The 18226-nt window shown below is 54.4% G+C and overlaps 1 protein-coding gene across 2 annotated transcripts in view; it reads right to left on the bottom strand.

Moving 5' to 3' along the window:
* Positions 1–18226, bottom strand: part of OPCML (opioid binding protein/cell adhesion molecule like) — a 301119-nt gene that overhangs the window by 19928 nt on the left and 262965 nt on the right. For both annotated transcript variants that reach the window (XM_059829644.1, XM_059829643.1), the window contains one exon: positions 5680–5912. In XM_059829644.1, the coding sequence (XP_059685627.1) occupies positions 5680–5912 (233 nt within the window). The remainder of the gene's footprint in view (positions 1–5679; positions 5913–18226) is intronic.

Here is an 18226-nt window from a genome sequence, read left to right as displayed (position 1 = left end):
CCTGTCTGCATCCGCTGCTGCAATTTACATGCCCACAAGCATCCTACCATTACCCTTACAGGCTCACAATAGCTGAACAGAGGGGAATACTGATGAAAATGCATCAAGACCCCTGGGCAAGCCTCCGGTGCAGTCCTGGATGGCAGAACAGCACAGCACAGCCGATGCCTCCATGCTCCCACTCCCACAAGATACTGTCAGCTCCAGGGCAGAAGCAAGCTCTGCTCCTGGTCCTGTAAACACATGCCAGGCCTGAATGATGCATCCCAACCTGTTTCAGGGGGGGGGAAGAAAACATTTCCCTGCAATCTGCTGCTGCAATGACACCTTGCAATGGCATCACCGTGCGGGCCAGGGTCTCCTCTCCTGTTTGCAGGTGATACGAGCACATTTGTTCCCCGCACGCCTGATGGGGAGTCTCACATGAGACCTGCGGGCACTGAGATGAGAGGCATCGAGTGACAGCACTGATGCAAAGCCCTGGCTGAGCGATGCTTACGAATCACTCAAGGTTTTAACCGCTCACTGAGGCTTTCCCTTCCCAAAGCAGTGGCTTTCAAAGGCCCCCTGCCTCGGAACGAAAAATACCCTGCTCCTCCCCAGCATCTCCCCCCAACTCTTCCTAACGGAGCTTGGGCTAATTGATTTTCCCTCTGCGCTTGCTTGCAGTTGTGTTTTGTCCCTCTTGCACCATCCAGCTAAATAAACTGCTCTGCCCGGGTTGGGCCCCTTTCCTTCCCTGCCCACTCACAGAAGCCCGCAGAAGGATGTGTGAAACATTACTTTAAACACCACGGACATTATGTGTTTTGGGCTCTCGCTCCTGCTGGGAAGATGTCTTTCTAGCCTAAGTGATTTCTTTCCATTTCCTCTTAACAGCCCTTTGATTTCCTTTTTATTTCCCTGCACTCCGTCCCCACCGCTACGAGCCCGACCTCCAGGAGAGTCTCCTGCTTCAATTAACCATTTCGCTCGTCCCCACCAGGACGATTAACCCAGTGTGGCAAGGGCTAGCCAGAGCCAAGCCTCCGAACAGAGTCATTGACAAAACACTTGATTATATCCAGAGCTGGGGCAAAGGGGAAGACGTGCTCGGACAGAGCACCCATCCAAATGTCACCAGCTCCTTTGCCACCCAACCTCATGAGCAGCTTCAATGCCAGGAGGGGAGAAACACATGCGAGGGACTCTCCTCCACCCGCGGCCGTGCTACCCTGGCTGGAGATCTTAGCCACCGCCCAGTAATATTTGTGCACTTGTTCCAAAAATGCCAACAGGCGAGCTTGGGCAGGTACCGAGGACCTGGACTGAGCCCTCAGCCTTTCGAGACCTCGGTGCAAGGAGCTGCATTCCTCCTGGGACACTCTCTCACTGCTACCGGCAAGATGGAAGGCAGTCGACCCCCTGGGGACCAGACCATAATGAGTGGCACATAGAGGATGAGCAGGTGATGAATACTTTGGTTTGGACACCACGTTATCACACAGCAAGACAGAGATGTGCCCCAAGCCCCAAGAACCACCTTCACCATTCCTGCAAACCCTCAATCCAAGATGTATGTCAAATCTTGCCAGCCCAGCATGCTACATGAAGCGACGAGAACCTCTGCTACCATTTTGTATCACGTGTACTGCACACCATCTCTTTTCCTCATCTTGTTTCTTAGGTAGACAAAAAAACCCCAAACCACCCGATAAGGGGGAAGTATCTCAAGTGCAGACGAATCTCCTGAGCTGGGAGGTCGCAGCCTGCATCGCTGCCTCTCACCCTTTCCCTTCTCCGGGCTGAGCTGCATCTGCTTCTGTACACCACCTACATGCCCCTTACGCCAAACTCTAGCATCTAAATACTAAGCACTTAATATATAAGCACTTCCTACATTCAGAGCCTATTAACGGGTCTTTCCTACGATGACTGATGAAGGCTGAGCTGCTCCCCTCGCATCACCATACACCATGCAGCCTCCTGCTAAGGTTTTAATAAGTATTGCAGTCTCAGCTCCTGCCTGGATATCAAAGGTAGCATGATAAAAGCAAGCTTAAATGCAGCCGTTGTGAAATCTGTGGTGCCAGGGGGGAGCCTGGAGCACCGTTTGCGTCAGGGAAGAAGAGCTCAATGGGGCCAGCAACAGGTTAGCGGGGGTTGCCCTTTTGGAGACTCGAGGAGCCAGTTGTTATCAGGAAAAACGAAAAAATAAAGACTCGATTTGCTTTCGAGACACTTGCTGAAGGGCTACGTGTGCGGCAGTGCCACTTTGAGAGGCAGCGGATGCGACAAGGGACACAGGACCAGCTCCAGGAGAGCATCCTTACATGGATGTAGAAAACCAACTGCAGGACCACAACCTCACTACTGCGAATGAAGGCCATGGTCCTTCAAAACCCACCCTGGTTCCCAGGGCGAGGAAAGCGGCATGACGCCGAGATGGGAAAATGGATTGCGCCGACCAGAAACTAACAGTAACAATGCCGACAGCCGGGAGAGGTTTTAATGAAAAATCTATGGCAAGCAGGATTAAGGCAGTACAGAGGAGGGTTCTCTAAATAAATCAGAAACAGAGGACATCTGAGGAATACCAAAGCCCACTATTAAGGAGCGACAGCCAGTATCGATGTTCACCGCTGAGATCTCCGCCAGACAGGGTACTGCGCGGATCCCAAAGCACCACCGCGCTACACTACGCCGCTCCGGCACATACGCTCTCCTCTTTACAGCTGCTGCTACGAGGAGGACGCCGGGCTTGCTCTTTCCCAGGGCCCTGACTGCAAAAGCCACAGACTCAACCAAAACATTGACCCTGAGCTCCGCTTTTCAGACTGAACTATACCCCCCGTGCTGAAATGGCCCACACCAAGGAGGCATGGCGGAGGCACGGCTGAGCCCCGGCTACAGTCTACCACACTCCTTGCACCAAAACCATTCTGTGGCACGATGCGGCAAGGTCTCCCGGCTTGTCCCTGCAGGCTTGCACCTCCCGGGAGCTGAGGTGGGCTTCGCAGGGGGTCCTACCTGGAGGCAGGAGGGCTGACCCGAGGTCCAGCCCCGCGGTATCCTCCGCTCAAGCTGTTTATAGCAAGAGGAGGATGAGGTGGCTCATCTTATACAACATTAAATGCCAATTCTCTCTACAGTTGTAACTCTCCCCACGACACGCTGGCGTGCCACGAGCACCGCGCATGTCCCTGAAAGCGTCTGTCCCATCATCACGAGGTGGCCCCCGAAAAAAAGAGGAAAAGAGAGACAAAAAACCCCTCTGGCTTCCTGCCACCTACGCTCTTATAAACCCTTGTTAACGGCTGTTGCAATGAACCAATCCAAAAGACATATTAATAACGACACTAAGAGGCACATTTACTGTTGACTGCGATCCCCTGGCAGATTTATCGTCGGGTTGCTAGGAGGGAAGGCCAGACCCTGCAGTAGCACAATTAAAACCCGATTGAATACAGGGACAAAGAATCAATACTCTATCCGGCCAACCTTTAGTTTTGCAAAACACAAATATAAATTAATTGACCTGAACACGGTTGCTAACTGGTCATTACTGCCTGCTCGCTGGCATGGGCGAGGGGTGACGCCAGGGCGTGCATGGCCATCCCCTGTGGTCCTCCTGCCCTTGCTGCTGGGATGGCTGCCTCCTTCATGAAGGAGGACCCCAAACCTCGTTTTTAAGCCAATATTTAAGGCCAGGAGAGCTACAACAGAAACAGGGCTTTGCTCCTCTCCCTGCAAAGTGTGTGCTCTGCTTGCATGCACAGCCAGGACCAAACGCATCTGTGGAAAACCGCTCCCTTCCTCCCAGCGCAGAGCAAAGGACTACGTGTTATTTGCCCTCACAGAAAGCTGGCTCTTCCTCAGCGTGCAAGCACGGAGGCTACCGGCCCCTGGCTGTGCCGACAGTGCTGGTGGGCAATGCCACTCGGTCTGAGCCACCAGAAAGCACATTCTAGCCACCAAGGAACTGCATTGGAGCTGAAGCGGGGACAGAGCATGGAAGGATTTGCTCCTCTGGCCACCACCATCAACAGGACAGCAAGGTGGCACCTACAGATGGATTTTCGTGGCGTAACAACTTGGGCAAACCGTGTGGCTTAAGCTTAACACATTGAAAGAGAAATACAGAAACTTCTCAGCATGGACCACTTGACCTGTGCCTGCATAATCACGCATCCCCAGCTCCTCTCATGCTTCCCTTTGGCTGCAGAGAAGCGATACTGCTGACAACCACAGTCATTGCTGCGGTGAGAGCAATTCAACGGGACTTGCTCACACCAGGGGAAAACTTTTCCCAGCACATTTAGGAAAACCTCACCACCTGACCATCACTCTGGATGCAAACTACCCTTTGCCTTCACCCGCCCAAGCCTGGCAAGCACCTGCATGGCAGGCCCTGCTCTGAAAAAGGGGCGAGGGGAGCGGGTGCTGAGCGCCGCTGCCCCATCACCTAATTTCATTAGGTGCAAAGCACTGGGATACTTCACCGGTGTTGACTGGATGGATTAGCACGATTAGAGAGCAGACAGGATAAACAGATTAAACTTCACGGACCGACAGCTCCACGTAACTCAAAAAGGGGGTGAGGGAGAAGCCCCACAAAAGGGGATGGAGGGGATGCTCCCGGCAGTCCTCCGCTCCCCTCTTCCCGAGACCTGGCAGGAAAACTGCTTGGATGGGTGGCCACAATCAAACCCTGCCTCCTCCAAATGAGAAGGATACATAAATAAATACATATCTGTGCTAGGGGCTTCTCAGAGACGTGTCGAGGCTGAGAAATTTTTCAGATTTGCTCATTGCAAAATCAATACCCATCAGCTGTTTGAAATTAAAGGAAAGATTAGGTCCTGGTTTTATACATGCTTTATTGTATTCCGAGAGCTTTCTACTCAGCCGGATAAATCTTCTTTAAGAGGATTAGGAAACTTTCATTATCTTTATCTAACCTGAACTAACACTAACTCTGAAAAATTAATCTAGAGACTGGACAAAAGCCGGTAGCCGGTGCAAAGCCGCAAGGATCCGGAGGCGGCGTCCACCAGAGTGCTACGGGCCCCTCTGATCCGCCGGCACCCGGATCCCCCCGTCAGGAACACTGCTTTGCAACCCAACAGCATCTGCTATGCCAACACACTCGCCTGCAAAGCCCTGTGCCAACAGCCCTTTGTGGCCCTGCAGTGACTGCGACACGCTCACGCGCCCTGCCCTCTCCCAAAAACAGGGAGCCTCGTGCTGTTGGAGTCCGCTCCTCCACCGTGCCTGGCAGCGCTTTGCTTTTGGTTCTCCCGAAGCATCTTCGAACGCGTGCCCGAGCATCTTACTAATGACTGCCCGACGCAGCAAGTCGAGCAACGTGGGTCTCGAGCAGCAGGGATGGGTCAAATTCACAGCAGGGACAGGCAAAGGGAGAGAAGGAGGAGGATGCCCCAATTGCAGTTCCTAGGTGTCCTCTGCCCCCCAAGATGACTGTACAACACAGCAAAGCTGAGACAACACAAGTCCATCTCCTCCCCACCATGGCAGGCAGTGCTCAACACCCCTCTCCCCAAGCAGCTCAACCCCCAAAGCAATGGATGTTGGTCTGATCCCTACATCTCCATTGCCAAGAAGGTCTCCAAACTCTTCCCAAATCCAGACATCCTTCCATATCAAACGGTCGGTTTGGCAATAATACATTAGACCCACCTTGCACGATGAGATGGACACGTGAAGTCTTGGGGTGATTGTCTGTCTGCACGGAGCAGGTGTAGGGGCCCTCATCGTACACGTCCACGTTGTGTATCTTGATGCTGTACTGGGTCTTGGTGTTGGAGAGGATGACCACGCGGTTGTCTATAGACCACTTGTCATTGCCGGCGTACAGGATGGTGCTGCGGTTCAACCATGCTACCCGCGTGACCCGGTCATCCACGGTACACCTGCAAAGGAAGAGACAGGGGGTCACAAAAGTGGGAGCACAACGTACGGCGAGGATCCCGGCTCCCAAAAGGGGATGTGAGCGGGGTGGGAGCTGCAGCACTGGCTCTCTGTTGCACACAGCTGGACCACCGGCACGGAGATGGCGTGCGCCATGTCCCGCATCCCCCCATCGCCTGAGATTTCACAGAAATGGCAGGTTCTCCAGAAAAAAGCCCTGCCTTTTTCTTTTACATGGAGCTGGGGAGCCACAGGTGAAAATCCCATTACGTTTGAACTCCGCAAGCCGTGCAGACTTTCCGCGCCCCTCTGCTCACCCACCTCCGCCGCACCCCTCCCCCCAGCCCTTGCTGCGTGCAGAGAATTTCAGATGAAGCTGTAAAATTTGCTGACAGTTTGGCTGTCGGCACGGCCCTCGAGCCATCCCCGGGGTGATATACGCACCCGCTGCCGGTGGAGAGGGGCCGCGGCACGCGCGCGGGGAGAGAGGAAGAAGAGAAACAGCCGGAGACGGCAAAGCCAGCACGCAGGGAAGAGAAGGGAACATTTGGATAAGCAGCTGTAAATCCTACAAGTGCCTTGAAAACACAACGCGGTCGTTTCCGTTATTTATTTCCTGCCTGGCTCCCACCTCCCCACTCCGAGACGCGCGGGGGCTCGGCAGCTCCGGTCCGCAGCTCTGACTTACGCTTGGCAAAGAACAGAGGGAGGGGGGGAGGAAAAAGGGAATTAAAATGTTCCTGAAGAACACGGCTTTTTCATTCCGTTTGATAGATTTTTCTCCATCTATTTACTTGTGGCCTTCTCTGCCGCTACCATGGCACCCACAGCAAAACGCCAAGCATTTGGCTAAATTAAGAAATCGGCATTTCTCAGGAGCTTTGCCTTTCCCACCCAAGGACCATGGTAGGGGAGCTTTGTCTCTGCACGAAAGCAAGCTGGGAAAAGCAAGCTAGGTGCAAGCTTGTGCCGGTGGCGGCAGCGCTGCTGCAGCTTTGTGCAGCCGAGATCTTAGGGAAAGGCACCTACAGTCAATCAAGAAACTCATGCAAGTCCCTCTCCGCACACCTGTAAATTCAGAAATGGGCTGTTGGGCTGTCCCTGTCCTTGTCCCCACCATGGCCCCTCTCCTGCAGAGGCTTTGGGGGTGTTATATGCCTCCCTTGCTGGGATTGCAGAGCATCACCTCAATCGAGATTATTAATTGGGCAGAGGGAAGGGGCAATACTTGGCATGTTAGGGGACCCCCCAGGCGCTCGGTTCAGAGGAACGAGCCATATATCCTCCCGCAAACAAGTAATTTTCCCCTTGCAGGAGCTGTACGTCTCCGCCAGCTACATGCGTACGGACGCCGGGAAAGACGGATGGCCCTCCGTGCCTGCCACAGCACTGCTGGCATGCCGGGAGCCCGCCCAGGCGTCGGATGCGCCCCAGTGCCCGTAGCAGCGCCTGCTCTGCTCCGCCGAACCCAGGCGACCTCGTGCCGGTGGACGGCATCATCCTTGTCGGGAAGCCAAGCCCTCCCTTCGTTCAAATTAACTGGGGGAGAGCTAAGTGCAGCCGAGTTAAGTTCGGCCCTGGGGGATTCCAGTCTAGTGGACTATTACTGCTGTCTCACTTCATTATAATGAATAATAAAGAGATACTTACACACGGCTTCTGTAAATTATTCATTGCGTGCACTGAAAAATCAGGGCAGCAATATGTAAAACAGACAACTTGCATGTCTGCACTCATATAAATATCCAGACTACAGCCCTGCGAGGTACTCTCGGGTCCCCTCATTAGGGGTGAAGCACAAGGACTAAGGTTTGAAGTGACAGGAACGAGTTGCTCGTGCCGTCACCAGGCACGTTCCACCATTGCTGCCCAGCTTTGGCTAGCATGTACCAGGTGTGCTTCCCAGGGAGATTTGGGGCTGCTCCGGGACCCCTGAGAACTAGGGTCACTCGTTCTGCATTTACAGCTCGCATTTACGGCTCAGAGCTGCACCTGCACAAGCGCACAGGGATGCCCATAACATGGGCGGACATGCTCACGCGAGGAAGGGCAAGGACAGCATCGCTCTCCCTTGCCGGTAGCGCCTGGTGACCGGTACCACCCTCGAAACCACTTGGAGCAAATAGGCAGGAGCAACTTGGAGACTCCTTCTTCTAACAAACTCATGCCAAGAGCAAGGAGGCAAAGGCTCCTTCTCCCCACCCCTTGAGCTCACTCTTCAGTTGCTGCCACCCAATAGCTAATTTGGGACCAAGTCCCTTCGGCTCTGCTTGCTTAGCATCGTGCTCCTCTCCACCAGAGCCCAGGCTGTCCCCTGCAGCTGCAGGCAGGACCAGACAAACTGCCCTCCTTCAAAAAACCAGCCCACCCACACCTCCTGGAAATGTGTCAGAGCAACCACCCGCCACCGACCTTCAGCTGGCATGGAGAGCACGGCATTTCCAGAAACACCTTCTCGCCCAACCTCACCTTCCCGCCGCGAGTTTTCCCGCACCTTGGGAATGAGCACTTCAAAGGCAAATACTGACCGACACCCCGACGTGAGGAACACCCCGCCAGATTCTTTACCTGGCTCAGAAAACGATCTCCATTAGCCGCTAAGCCGCCAGTGCTCCCTCGTCTGCTGAGCTGTCTTTGCTACCTATTTCCAATTGACCAGGATTATGATAATGTCTCCAGTAAGCAAACAGGTAAAGAGACTTCTGCGAAGTGTTTAGATAAAGCAGACAAGCTCTGACAAAACTGGATAATAAAGCGGGCCAGGAGGTTTTCCCTTGAAGGGATCTAATTAAGAACAAAGACAAACCCCCATTAACAGTCTCCTGAAGGCGCCATATCCATCTCCAGAAGAAACCCTGCCTTACGAGTCCGGGAGGGACAAAAGACAATAAAGCGCCTGTCAGACAGGAGGGAAATAAACCCATCCTGGCTCCACTGTTCACCTGGAGAAAACCCATCAGCAAGGCAGGGGGAATATCTTGTCAGCCCAAACCCAAGCCCCCGGCTCCTACCTCGTCCCGGCTCCCCCACGCAGCCCTCCTCCATGCAACGCGACCCATCCCATCTGCTCCTCCATCTCTGCATCCCATTTAGACCCTCGCTGCCTTCGAGCAGAGACTTTTCACCATCTGCAGCCCTTCCTCTGCCTCCCACCGCAACCGCTCTCAGCCAGCACGGCTTGCTGGGGAGCCTCGGATGCTGGGCTTCGCCCGAGCTCCGGCCCCCCCAGCGCTCACACTGATACACGTGGCCTCTCGGGCAATGAACCCGAACGCGGCAGCGCGAGAAGATGCATGAGGGAGGGAGCTGGGGGCAGCGGCGCTGTGCCGCTTCCCTTCTAATTGCCCCTATTCCTCATCCTTAAATGCTAATTTTGAAGTTTGCCGAGGAATTATTTCACTTAGTGTCAACAATACAGATAACTCCACCGATGCGCTCTTTGTGTTCGGTGGCGCAAAGTGACCGTCTCCCTCCTCCCAGACCTATTAGGTGAGACCCCTGTGTTGCTCCCGCGGCAGGCTCCTGCCCAGCCCCATCAATGACACTGACAGCACTTCTCCTATGCGTGGGACGTGACATAACACCCGCCGCCTTCGTGTCCCCCCCCACCTTTCCCAGTCCATGTCGCAGACCTTTCCTGCGCTGCTGACTCGGCCGGGCACAAGGGCGAAGCCTGGGGCTGCACATGCGGCGTGGGGCTGGGGCTACCCTCGACACCTGCCTCATGGTGAGGGAAATATCATGCCCAGGGTGGGCACAAGTTTTCTGGCACTAGTCTGGACGGATAAACAGCATGCAAATAATTTGGAGGAATAAAGCAAGTCTTGCAAACCCCTCTCTGTGGGTGCAAAGTATCCTGAGGGATGGGATGCTTGGGACCCTGAAACGTTCGTGCGCATCCCGAGCAGTCTGGAAGACCAGTTCGCAGCCACAGAGCTGGGACCGCCAGTCCCTGGCTGAGCCGAGAGGCTCGGAGGAGATGCTCGTGTTTGGATCAACCCAAAACCCTCCCATCCCTTATGCAAACCAACAACGCTCTACTTTTAAATACTTCTATGGCCCTTCAACCCCAAACCACTTTTCTCTCCTGTAGGCAACGCGTCTCGTCAAAATGACAAATGGGAGATGCTGAAACCAGTCGCAAACTAGCTGGCTGACCCAGTTTTCAGCGGCTAAAATAGCTCACCCGGATCGGGAGCAAAGCCCCTCGACAGCAACAGCGTGGTGCTTCACCCTGGGAAATTTCCAACCAAAAGTACCTGTCACAGGGGCAGAGCAAACACCCTGGCACCCTTTTCTTTGAGAAGAAGTTGTTAATTACATTTGCAGAGGACTCCTAATGGGATTTGTCCTTTGCTTCTGGTCCTCGCCCCAGCTACAGAGTTAACGGGCTCCGAACGCCTTTTATTTCGGGCGGCTGGAGCAAAGGCAGAGGAGATTTATTTGTAATCATCGGAAATAAACACACTTCCTCAGAAGTAAACACAAAAGAACAGAACCTGGCTGGGCTCCCGCCTCGTTAAAGATGCAAATTAGAAGCACGCCATCAAAACGGCGGCGGTTCTTCTAATCCTCTCCCAACAATGTAAACCGTCAAATTAGCCGCGGGTACAATGGCATCTGCGGCGTGTGACGGCGGGTCTCGCACAATAGCTCCCCGAGGGCAGGACTGCGCCGCCTCGCTTTCCGTCACTGTCATCCCTGATATTTATTCTCGGTGCGGAGGGCGGAAGGCACTTTGTCTTCATCCTCGATCCCTTCCGCTGGCACCTCTCTGAGGCACCAGCGGTTTCACTTCTCCCATCTCTCCTGTCCATCCTGGTGCCTGGATGCAGGGTGCACGGCCCCACACCATCCCAGCGCCCCGAGGATGGAGGGGACCCGGGATGTGCCGTTTGGCATCACCCAGAATGTCCACCTCCCATCCAACCCTCGGCTGCTCGCCCAGCAAGTCCCGACCCGTTGCCGCACCCGTGTCCCCCATGGGAAAACAAAGGGATGCTCAGGGAGCTCGGCCAGCCCAAACTGTTCTCCTTTTCCCCGTAAGTTCCCTCCCTCCACACCGTACACCAGTCACCCCAAATGCCCCCCGCAAAGCCACGCGCCACCGGCTCTCACTCCCTGCAAGCTTAATTAATTGCCTGGCCCACCACTACCACACCGCGTGGATTCCCCAAGCGCTCCCAGCGCTGTTCAAACAAGCTCTGGACCACCGGCAAACCCTTCCCCACCAACCCACCCCCTCCCCAGAGCCCTCTGAGGGCTATGGGACCCTCCTGCCCTCCCCAGAGACTGGGGGTTTATCAGGGAGGGTTTCTCCCCTGCGGTGGCAGTTCACCCACCCGCTACCGAGCACCAGAATAGAAGCTGTTCCCCATGAAAAATCAAAGCCCAAATTGATACATTAGAGGTTGCTAAATATAAAATACCCATCTGCAAAGATAATAAGCCTGTGAGGGCAGGGGCTGCCGAGTTGCTCCATTTCAGATAGTTTAATGGTGTTTTGGTCCATGACTGCAGCTCCCAGACATTAGAATGATAACAAGATGATGAGGAAGGCGGGAGCTGTCTGCTCAAGGCATCAGAAGTCAAGACTTAACCCTCACCATGCGGCCCCCAACCAGGCAACACCACACGAAACACCACCGGCTGCTTTGCACCCAGCCAAAGCAGGGCTTTGTGCGGCTTCTGTGACAACCCGGTGGATGCAAAGCTTGAGCCTGATACCGGGTCAACGCCAAGCTCAAGCTGACATCAACCTGGGGAGGGGGTCTGCGCCCACCTTTGGCTTCCAAGGGTCTTACCACGGACTCGGGGACCGCTGCGGGCAGCACAGCGCGATGCTAAGACCAATGCAGACAGAGCTGCGCTGCAGATGGCTTAGAAACGGATCGTAATTTGCATGGGGAAGGGATGCGCGGCGAGGCGAGCGGCTGCACGGTGCCCCCGCTGCCGCTAACTGACCACATCTTCTCCCCAGAGCCATTCAAGGGACTTTCTGAATTAATGCTCCACATCGAGCAAATCCAGAAACCGCAGTCAGCTCTGTTAAAGTGAGCTAGGCTTTCCCTTTCATTCCTAAAGCCCTTCTTTCACTTCTCGTTGCTTCTACATCCAGCTTGCGGGGACACACACCGCCCTGACAACATCATCGGCAAGGAGAAGGGTGGCATGACGGGGTCGGGTGCTTGGGCACGCTCTGCTCCCGGCTCCCACTTGATTTTCCCACCGTGAGTCCCTTGTTTCTGACATGACAACACATCCATATCCTGATGGCTTGGGGCCTGCTCAGAAACCCTCTGCAGCCCCCGGAAGGTCGGCGCTGCCTTCAGCGAGCTCTGGATCAGGGCTCTGCCTGAGCCCTTTCCTGCGGGGAGCCATCACAAAGCTCCTGGTTGCTCTCCCTGCCCCACGCAAGTCACGGCCATTGCGATCTGCTCTGAAATGCATCGCTGATGAGAAAATGACAGCAATGCTCTCTGCTCTCAGGACCGTGCCGGGTTTGCAAACAGCATCTGGCTACAGCCTAGCAGCCCCCAATTCCCCACACAGCTGCGGTCTAGCCGTGTCCACGCGTCGGGATGCTCCCCCAGTGCAGCAGGGAAGGTCAGAAGGCATCTGCCTAAGCCCCGATGGCCAATGGCTGTTATTAGCTTAAGAGAACTCTTCATAAGGAAATATGAGGCGACAGCAAAAGAAACATATTGGGAGGCCTTTGAATAGAGCAAATCAATGGGGATGTTTATAGAGCAGGTGGCACTTAAATGCTAACATCAGAATCAGTCGATGCTGGCGGCCACACCTGATCTCCCAAATAGAGATGAAAATGACGGGGCACCAAGCAGGGGCAGCCAGTCCAGGAAAACCGCGGACATTGGAAGAGGTGCAGCGAGGTACCTTTCCTTGCCCAAAACAGTACCGAAGTGATTGCACTCTATCCCCGAATTCAGGTCCCTAACACAGCCGGGCACCGATTTCCAACTTGCTTGTGGCCACCGGGCCATCCTGTGGTTTGAAGAAGGCTGGAACATCTTTCCAGCTCCTCTCCAAAGAGACGACCAACATCCCCCAGCATTTACCATCAAGGCATTGCTATCCATCCTAGGAAACATCAGCAGAGAGCTGTCTTCTCACCAGGGAAGCCAAATTCCCCTCCACCCTACACCAGGGCTCTGCCCTACGTCCCAGCAGGGAAGAGAAGACCCAACGAGAGACACCCGCCAACACCATCACCACCATTCAAAGGTGCTGATTAAGGCACACGATCTGGCAAACGCCCCCCTGCTCGTGGCATGCCGGCGTCGGCAGAGCCCTGCGCCTCAATCAGCGCCCGTGTAGGAATTCAATCAGTGCTAATCTAACACAATGCAGCACCTGCGCCCCGGCTGATTTCTAGTGTTCTTCAATCAGGAGGAGGAGAAGAAACGCAGAGTTTATTGCTCGTGGTGCTAGCAGACCCGAACAGTCAAGAACCTGAAGTCCTCTATGCCTGCGGTGGGGTTTTGGGGTCGGGTTTTTCCCTTACAATTGCTCTTTTCTATTTTTTTTCTTCCACCTTCCCAGGCAGGGAGAGACAGAAATAACTATTTTGTTGTCACAGTTAGCCATATAGTTAAGCACCGGTAACACACGGCAATACGAGGCTCCGACTGCTATGATTCAGCCGTCCTGATGGGACTGGTGACCGTCTCCGTCTCAGCCGGGCAAGAGGGCTGCTTTCAACTCGGGAGAGAGTGGCCACGGCTCCGGCAGCATCCCGCAGTCGCAAAAGAAGAAAGGATGTTGGCAGCCTGATCAAAACACGGGCCAGGGTGCGTCTTCGACAGAAGGAGCTCCTGTACAGCCGAGACAAACCGATCACACATCTGCCCCTGGCTTGCAAGGAGGGAGAACTGGTCTGAAGCAGCCCCAGCGCAGCACAGGGCAGTCACGCAGCGAGGCGGATGGCAGAAGGGCGTGCGGGTGACAACCGCGAAATGGGTCCCTTGGGGAAACGACAGCACATAGGGTGTTTTGGATGGAAACATGGCCAGGTGTCCATTGCACGCATTCTTCACGCTCTCGGTCGGTCTGTCCGGCCGCAGCACCCTCCCCGATAGGAGTAGGGGGGGCAGGGGAACTGAACCTCTTCTCCCGTTCCCCCATTAATTACCACCAAAAATATATTTGTCATGAGACGCCCGCTCCTATCTCTGCTGCTCTTAAGGGTAATGGAGAGGTTTCAGTCTTTGGAGGATAAGTCTCAGGCTCTTGGCTGCTTGCCCGGGAGGATTATTTTACATCAGGTTGAGTTCTGTAGTAATTATCTTCAAAACAGCTGGACTGCTGGATAAACTCGCTGTATCTTAATGCACAATACAAGAGCAAATACAGAGAATTAAACTGCAATTTCAGACGGGCCTGACAGATAGGCAGAAAAACCACTCGCCGGTGTTTCGGATGCCGTGGCTCGGGGCTCCTCACACGTTAGGACTGGGGAGGCATTTTCTCATCTGAAATCAATTCAAACTTCCCCAGAGACGGAGCAGAGGGGGAAAGGAGATTCCAGATGAAGATGTTTCAGAATCACAGAATGACAGGCGTTGGAAGGAACCTCTGGAGATCATCTAGTCCAACCCCCCCGCCAGAGCAGGTTCACCTAGAGCAGGTTGCACAGGAATGTGTCCAGGCGAGTTTGGAATATTCTCCAGAGAAGGAGACCCAAGCTCACAGCGGAGCAGGAAAAAGCACCATTTTCCTGACCCTCACGGCTGAAAAATGAAGCAGTATTTGATCCCGGCTGGAAAGCTTGGTGTTTTGCACAGCTCCGAGCCTTCGATAAGAGACCAAACTTCCCAAGCACCCAGCTCCAAGCCGTACCCCTTGCTGCGGTGCCGGCGAGCAGCCGTGCAGCAATGGGCGAGGGGAAAATCAACTCCCTCCGTCCTCACCCCTCACACCTGGGACATTGCTTCCAGCACCTCGTGCGCCCCATCCCAGCAGGATGGAGGGGCCGACAGACAGACAAACTGACTCCCAAATAACTGGCTCGGAGACAAGCACCCTCATCCCAAACACCAGGGGGAATTAAAAGGAAAAAAACAGCTTCCTTCAGGATGGTGCCACCGCAAGATTTAGTGAGTGAAATCCCCACAGGCAGAACTAATAACCTCTAAAAAGAAGGAAATTCTGCCGATGGAGGGTGACGCCATATTTCATGGCGAACGCTGTGAAGCGCTCCTGCCAAACGCGCGATCTGTAAACGACCTGGGTAAGCCATCAGCCCAAGAATATAATTGCCAATTTGCAGAAATTTCACCTGCAATTAGGCAAAATAAAATAACCCACCAGAGGAAATCCTCTGCTCGCCGCTCCTGCGCCTCCACTGAGCCCTCTTGCTTTCCATCCGCCGTTTCGTCGCTGGGATGAGAGCTGGATGCTTCACGCCACGGGCACTAAGGAGGCAGACCGCAGCCCCATGGCACCACCAGATGAAGAAGTCCTCCCCAGTGGGAGGTGACAACAGCCACCCCTCTGCGGGAGCCAGCCGAAAGCCTCTCCTTCTCCCGCCGGTACCCCATCTCCGAGCATCACCGAGGGCCGGGTGCCTGATCCCGGCAACCCCGCGGGGCGTCCGCGCGGCCGAACGACTTCGTGCAATTAGGGGGTTTATTTGTTTGAGTTGTACGTGAATATACCGAATTACATTATCAGATCATAGTCCTGCTTCTGATTTATTCCTTCTTTGTTCTTCAAGTCTTCGTACATCTAAGCAATTAACCTCTCAAAGAGCTGGAGAACACATAATTATCCTCATTTGTCTAAACGTCACCAAGATGGCTGCCTTTCAATTAACCTTCTGGGAATGGAGGGAAGTTGGAGTGATACAGTGATCATTTCCAACTTCAGCGTAGGCTTTTTTTTTTCCCCTTAAAGTAATTTAATTGAAATATTCAGATGATAAAATATAGCCAGATAACTGTTACTGCAGGTAACGGGATCAAGAGGGGGCTTGCAATCGAAAAAGAAGTCAAATGAGGTACAGTAATATTATATCAATACGTGGCACTTCCATCTAAAAATATCAAAGCACTTTGTGCTTATTAATGAAGGGAGCCTTTCACACTCCCCTGCCGGGCTGCAGGCTAAAACTTACGTCACTTCTCTATGTCACTGCTACCGATGGGGAAACTGAGGCAGGGGATGAGCTCTGGCACCCGGGATGCCAGGAACTCACAGAGCCGGTCCCTGTGCAGCCGGGAGCTTCCCGAGAGCATCTTCTCTGTGGCTGGTCCCTGCTCCTGCCCTGGGAAAAGGTGGCTCCATAATGAAGTTAGCATGGGAGATTCAGTCATGGCCGAGCTGCTTTTGCTTTTGTTTATTTTAATAATAGCCCCCGTTTTGCTGAGATAGCGTCTGCCACGCCGAGCGAGCGAGGGATTCGTTCTCACCCATTGCCTCATTAATAAATATGCATCGCTTCCGCCGGAAAGTGCCAGGTCAAACTTTGCACCCGCGTTAAGCAAGACACCAGTGTCGTCTGGCGCACGCGAGTAATATTTATACGCGCCCCCGCACATGGATATATACAGAAAATAAACAAGCAAACTCCAAAGTTCACCGCAACTCCTCCCTGACAAGTGTGGCTTCTCAATTCCTCGCGGAGCCACAGCTTCGCTCCCAGAGTGATACCGAGCCCTCCAAAAAGCAATATCGGCTCCGGCATCTCACCAAGCCCTGCTTTCTGCCTCCCACCCCAGCGGCACGGAGCTGGCGGCCGCAGGGCAAGCGCTTGCCCTCCCTGCAAACTCGGTGGGATGGGAGAGGCCGAGACGGAGCTCCCACATGAAGGGAAACTAAGGCACCGAGAGATGGGGATGCCCAGGACTCATTCCCCGCATCCTTCCCTCCCAGCCTCACATGCAGAGGCGGGAAAGGGAGAGGGTCCCTGTTAGGGACACCATAAACCCGCGCCTCTCCCAGCGCATTCATCTGAAGAGATGAAGTGAGGATAACACAATAGCCACCAAGTTTATTCTCGGCACAGGCTAACGGCGACATAATTAAAATGCAAGCCAGAGTCAAGGTACCTATCGATAAATCTTTGCTTTTGGCTCTTAGGCTTGACAGGAAGCCTATACCTGGCGCGGGGAGTTCAGACCGAGGGGGAGGCACGGATAAAGGCTCTGCTTTATGGACGGCCATTTTAATGTTTCATTTGAGTAATGGGCCTTGCAAATTAGCACCCCGGCGGCCTGAAATACATATTTTTCCAAGGACATGTGGGCTCCCGATCCGACAGGTGATGTGGGCAAACAGTCCCCGAGGGGACCTGCGATCTCGGCGCTTCGCGGCTGCAGTCATATTTTATCCCAGCCGGGATGACGAAGAAGAAAGCAGAGAGCTCGGGGGGGGATCCAAAGGCTGGGAGAGGAAATGGAGCAGAAAACGACCCTGCGTGAGACCAGCGAGGGGCTGATGAGCGGCAGCGGCGGTGGCAGGGAGCGGCCTGGCAGCCTCCGGAGGGAACTGATGCTGCACCGGCACGGCACGGCACGGCACGGCACATCTCAGCCTCTGCCCCTCCAGGGAGCCCGGCGGCCACCTCAGCAGTGCCGGGGCAGATACACCCAGGCACGTCTGCAGCACACGCCTCTCCTCACATGATCAAAACTACGGACTTCTGGCTCTCACCAGAGCTCGTCTGAGCATCTGGCTCTGGCCTGAATATTCGGAAAGGCCGGAGCCACCTCCGACACTGCAATTTCACTGAGGAGAAGGGGGGATGCCTCAGCTGGAGGGAAAGCAAGCCTGCAGCCAGCGCATTGCCCGATGGTGGCCCGGCTCCTCCAGCGCAAACGTGGCAGGAAAGATCGAACATCCCTGCGTTAACTTAGAGAGGACCATCGGGAGAGCGACGGAGAAATATGTGCAGCTGAACACGAGAGGGAGCTCAGGCCAGAGCGCAGAGGAGCGCGGAGCAGAAAGTGGAGCCTACCCACTCGTCTTCTCTCCCTGTTCCTCCCTTTCTGCCTCCATCAGTCTCCCTCCTTGCCCCCTTCCTTTGCCACTCCGCCGTGCACATAATCAGCCTGGCCACCACCTTCCCACACCGCCACGGGCTGTGCTGCATCTCCATAAAACCGTACGGAGGGAGAAGATGCTCGAGAACCAGGAGGATGAGTTCGAGCTGTCCCCAGACACACGTAACTCTGCACAGCGTCTTCCCCCCTCACACCGATGCTGCTGCATGGACCTCTGCGCGTGGCCGGGCATGAATTCATCACAGAGCTGAACACATGCCTGCAAATTGCTCTGAACCTCAAACGATGAGCCG

This window comes from Gavia stellata, chromosome 26 (genome assembly GCF_030936135.1).
Source record: "Gavia stellata isolate bGavSte3 chromosome 26, bGavSte3.hap2, whole genome shotgun sequence".
NCBI lineage: Eukaryota > Metazoa > Chordata > Aves > Gaviiformes > Gaviidae > Gavia > Gavia stellata.
This window is presented reverse-complemented; position numbering and strand designations above follow the sequence as displayed.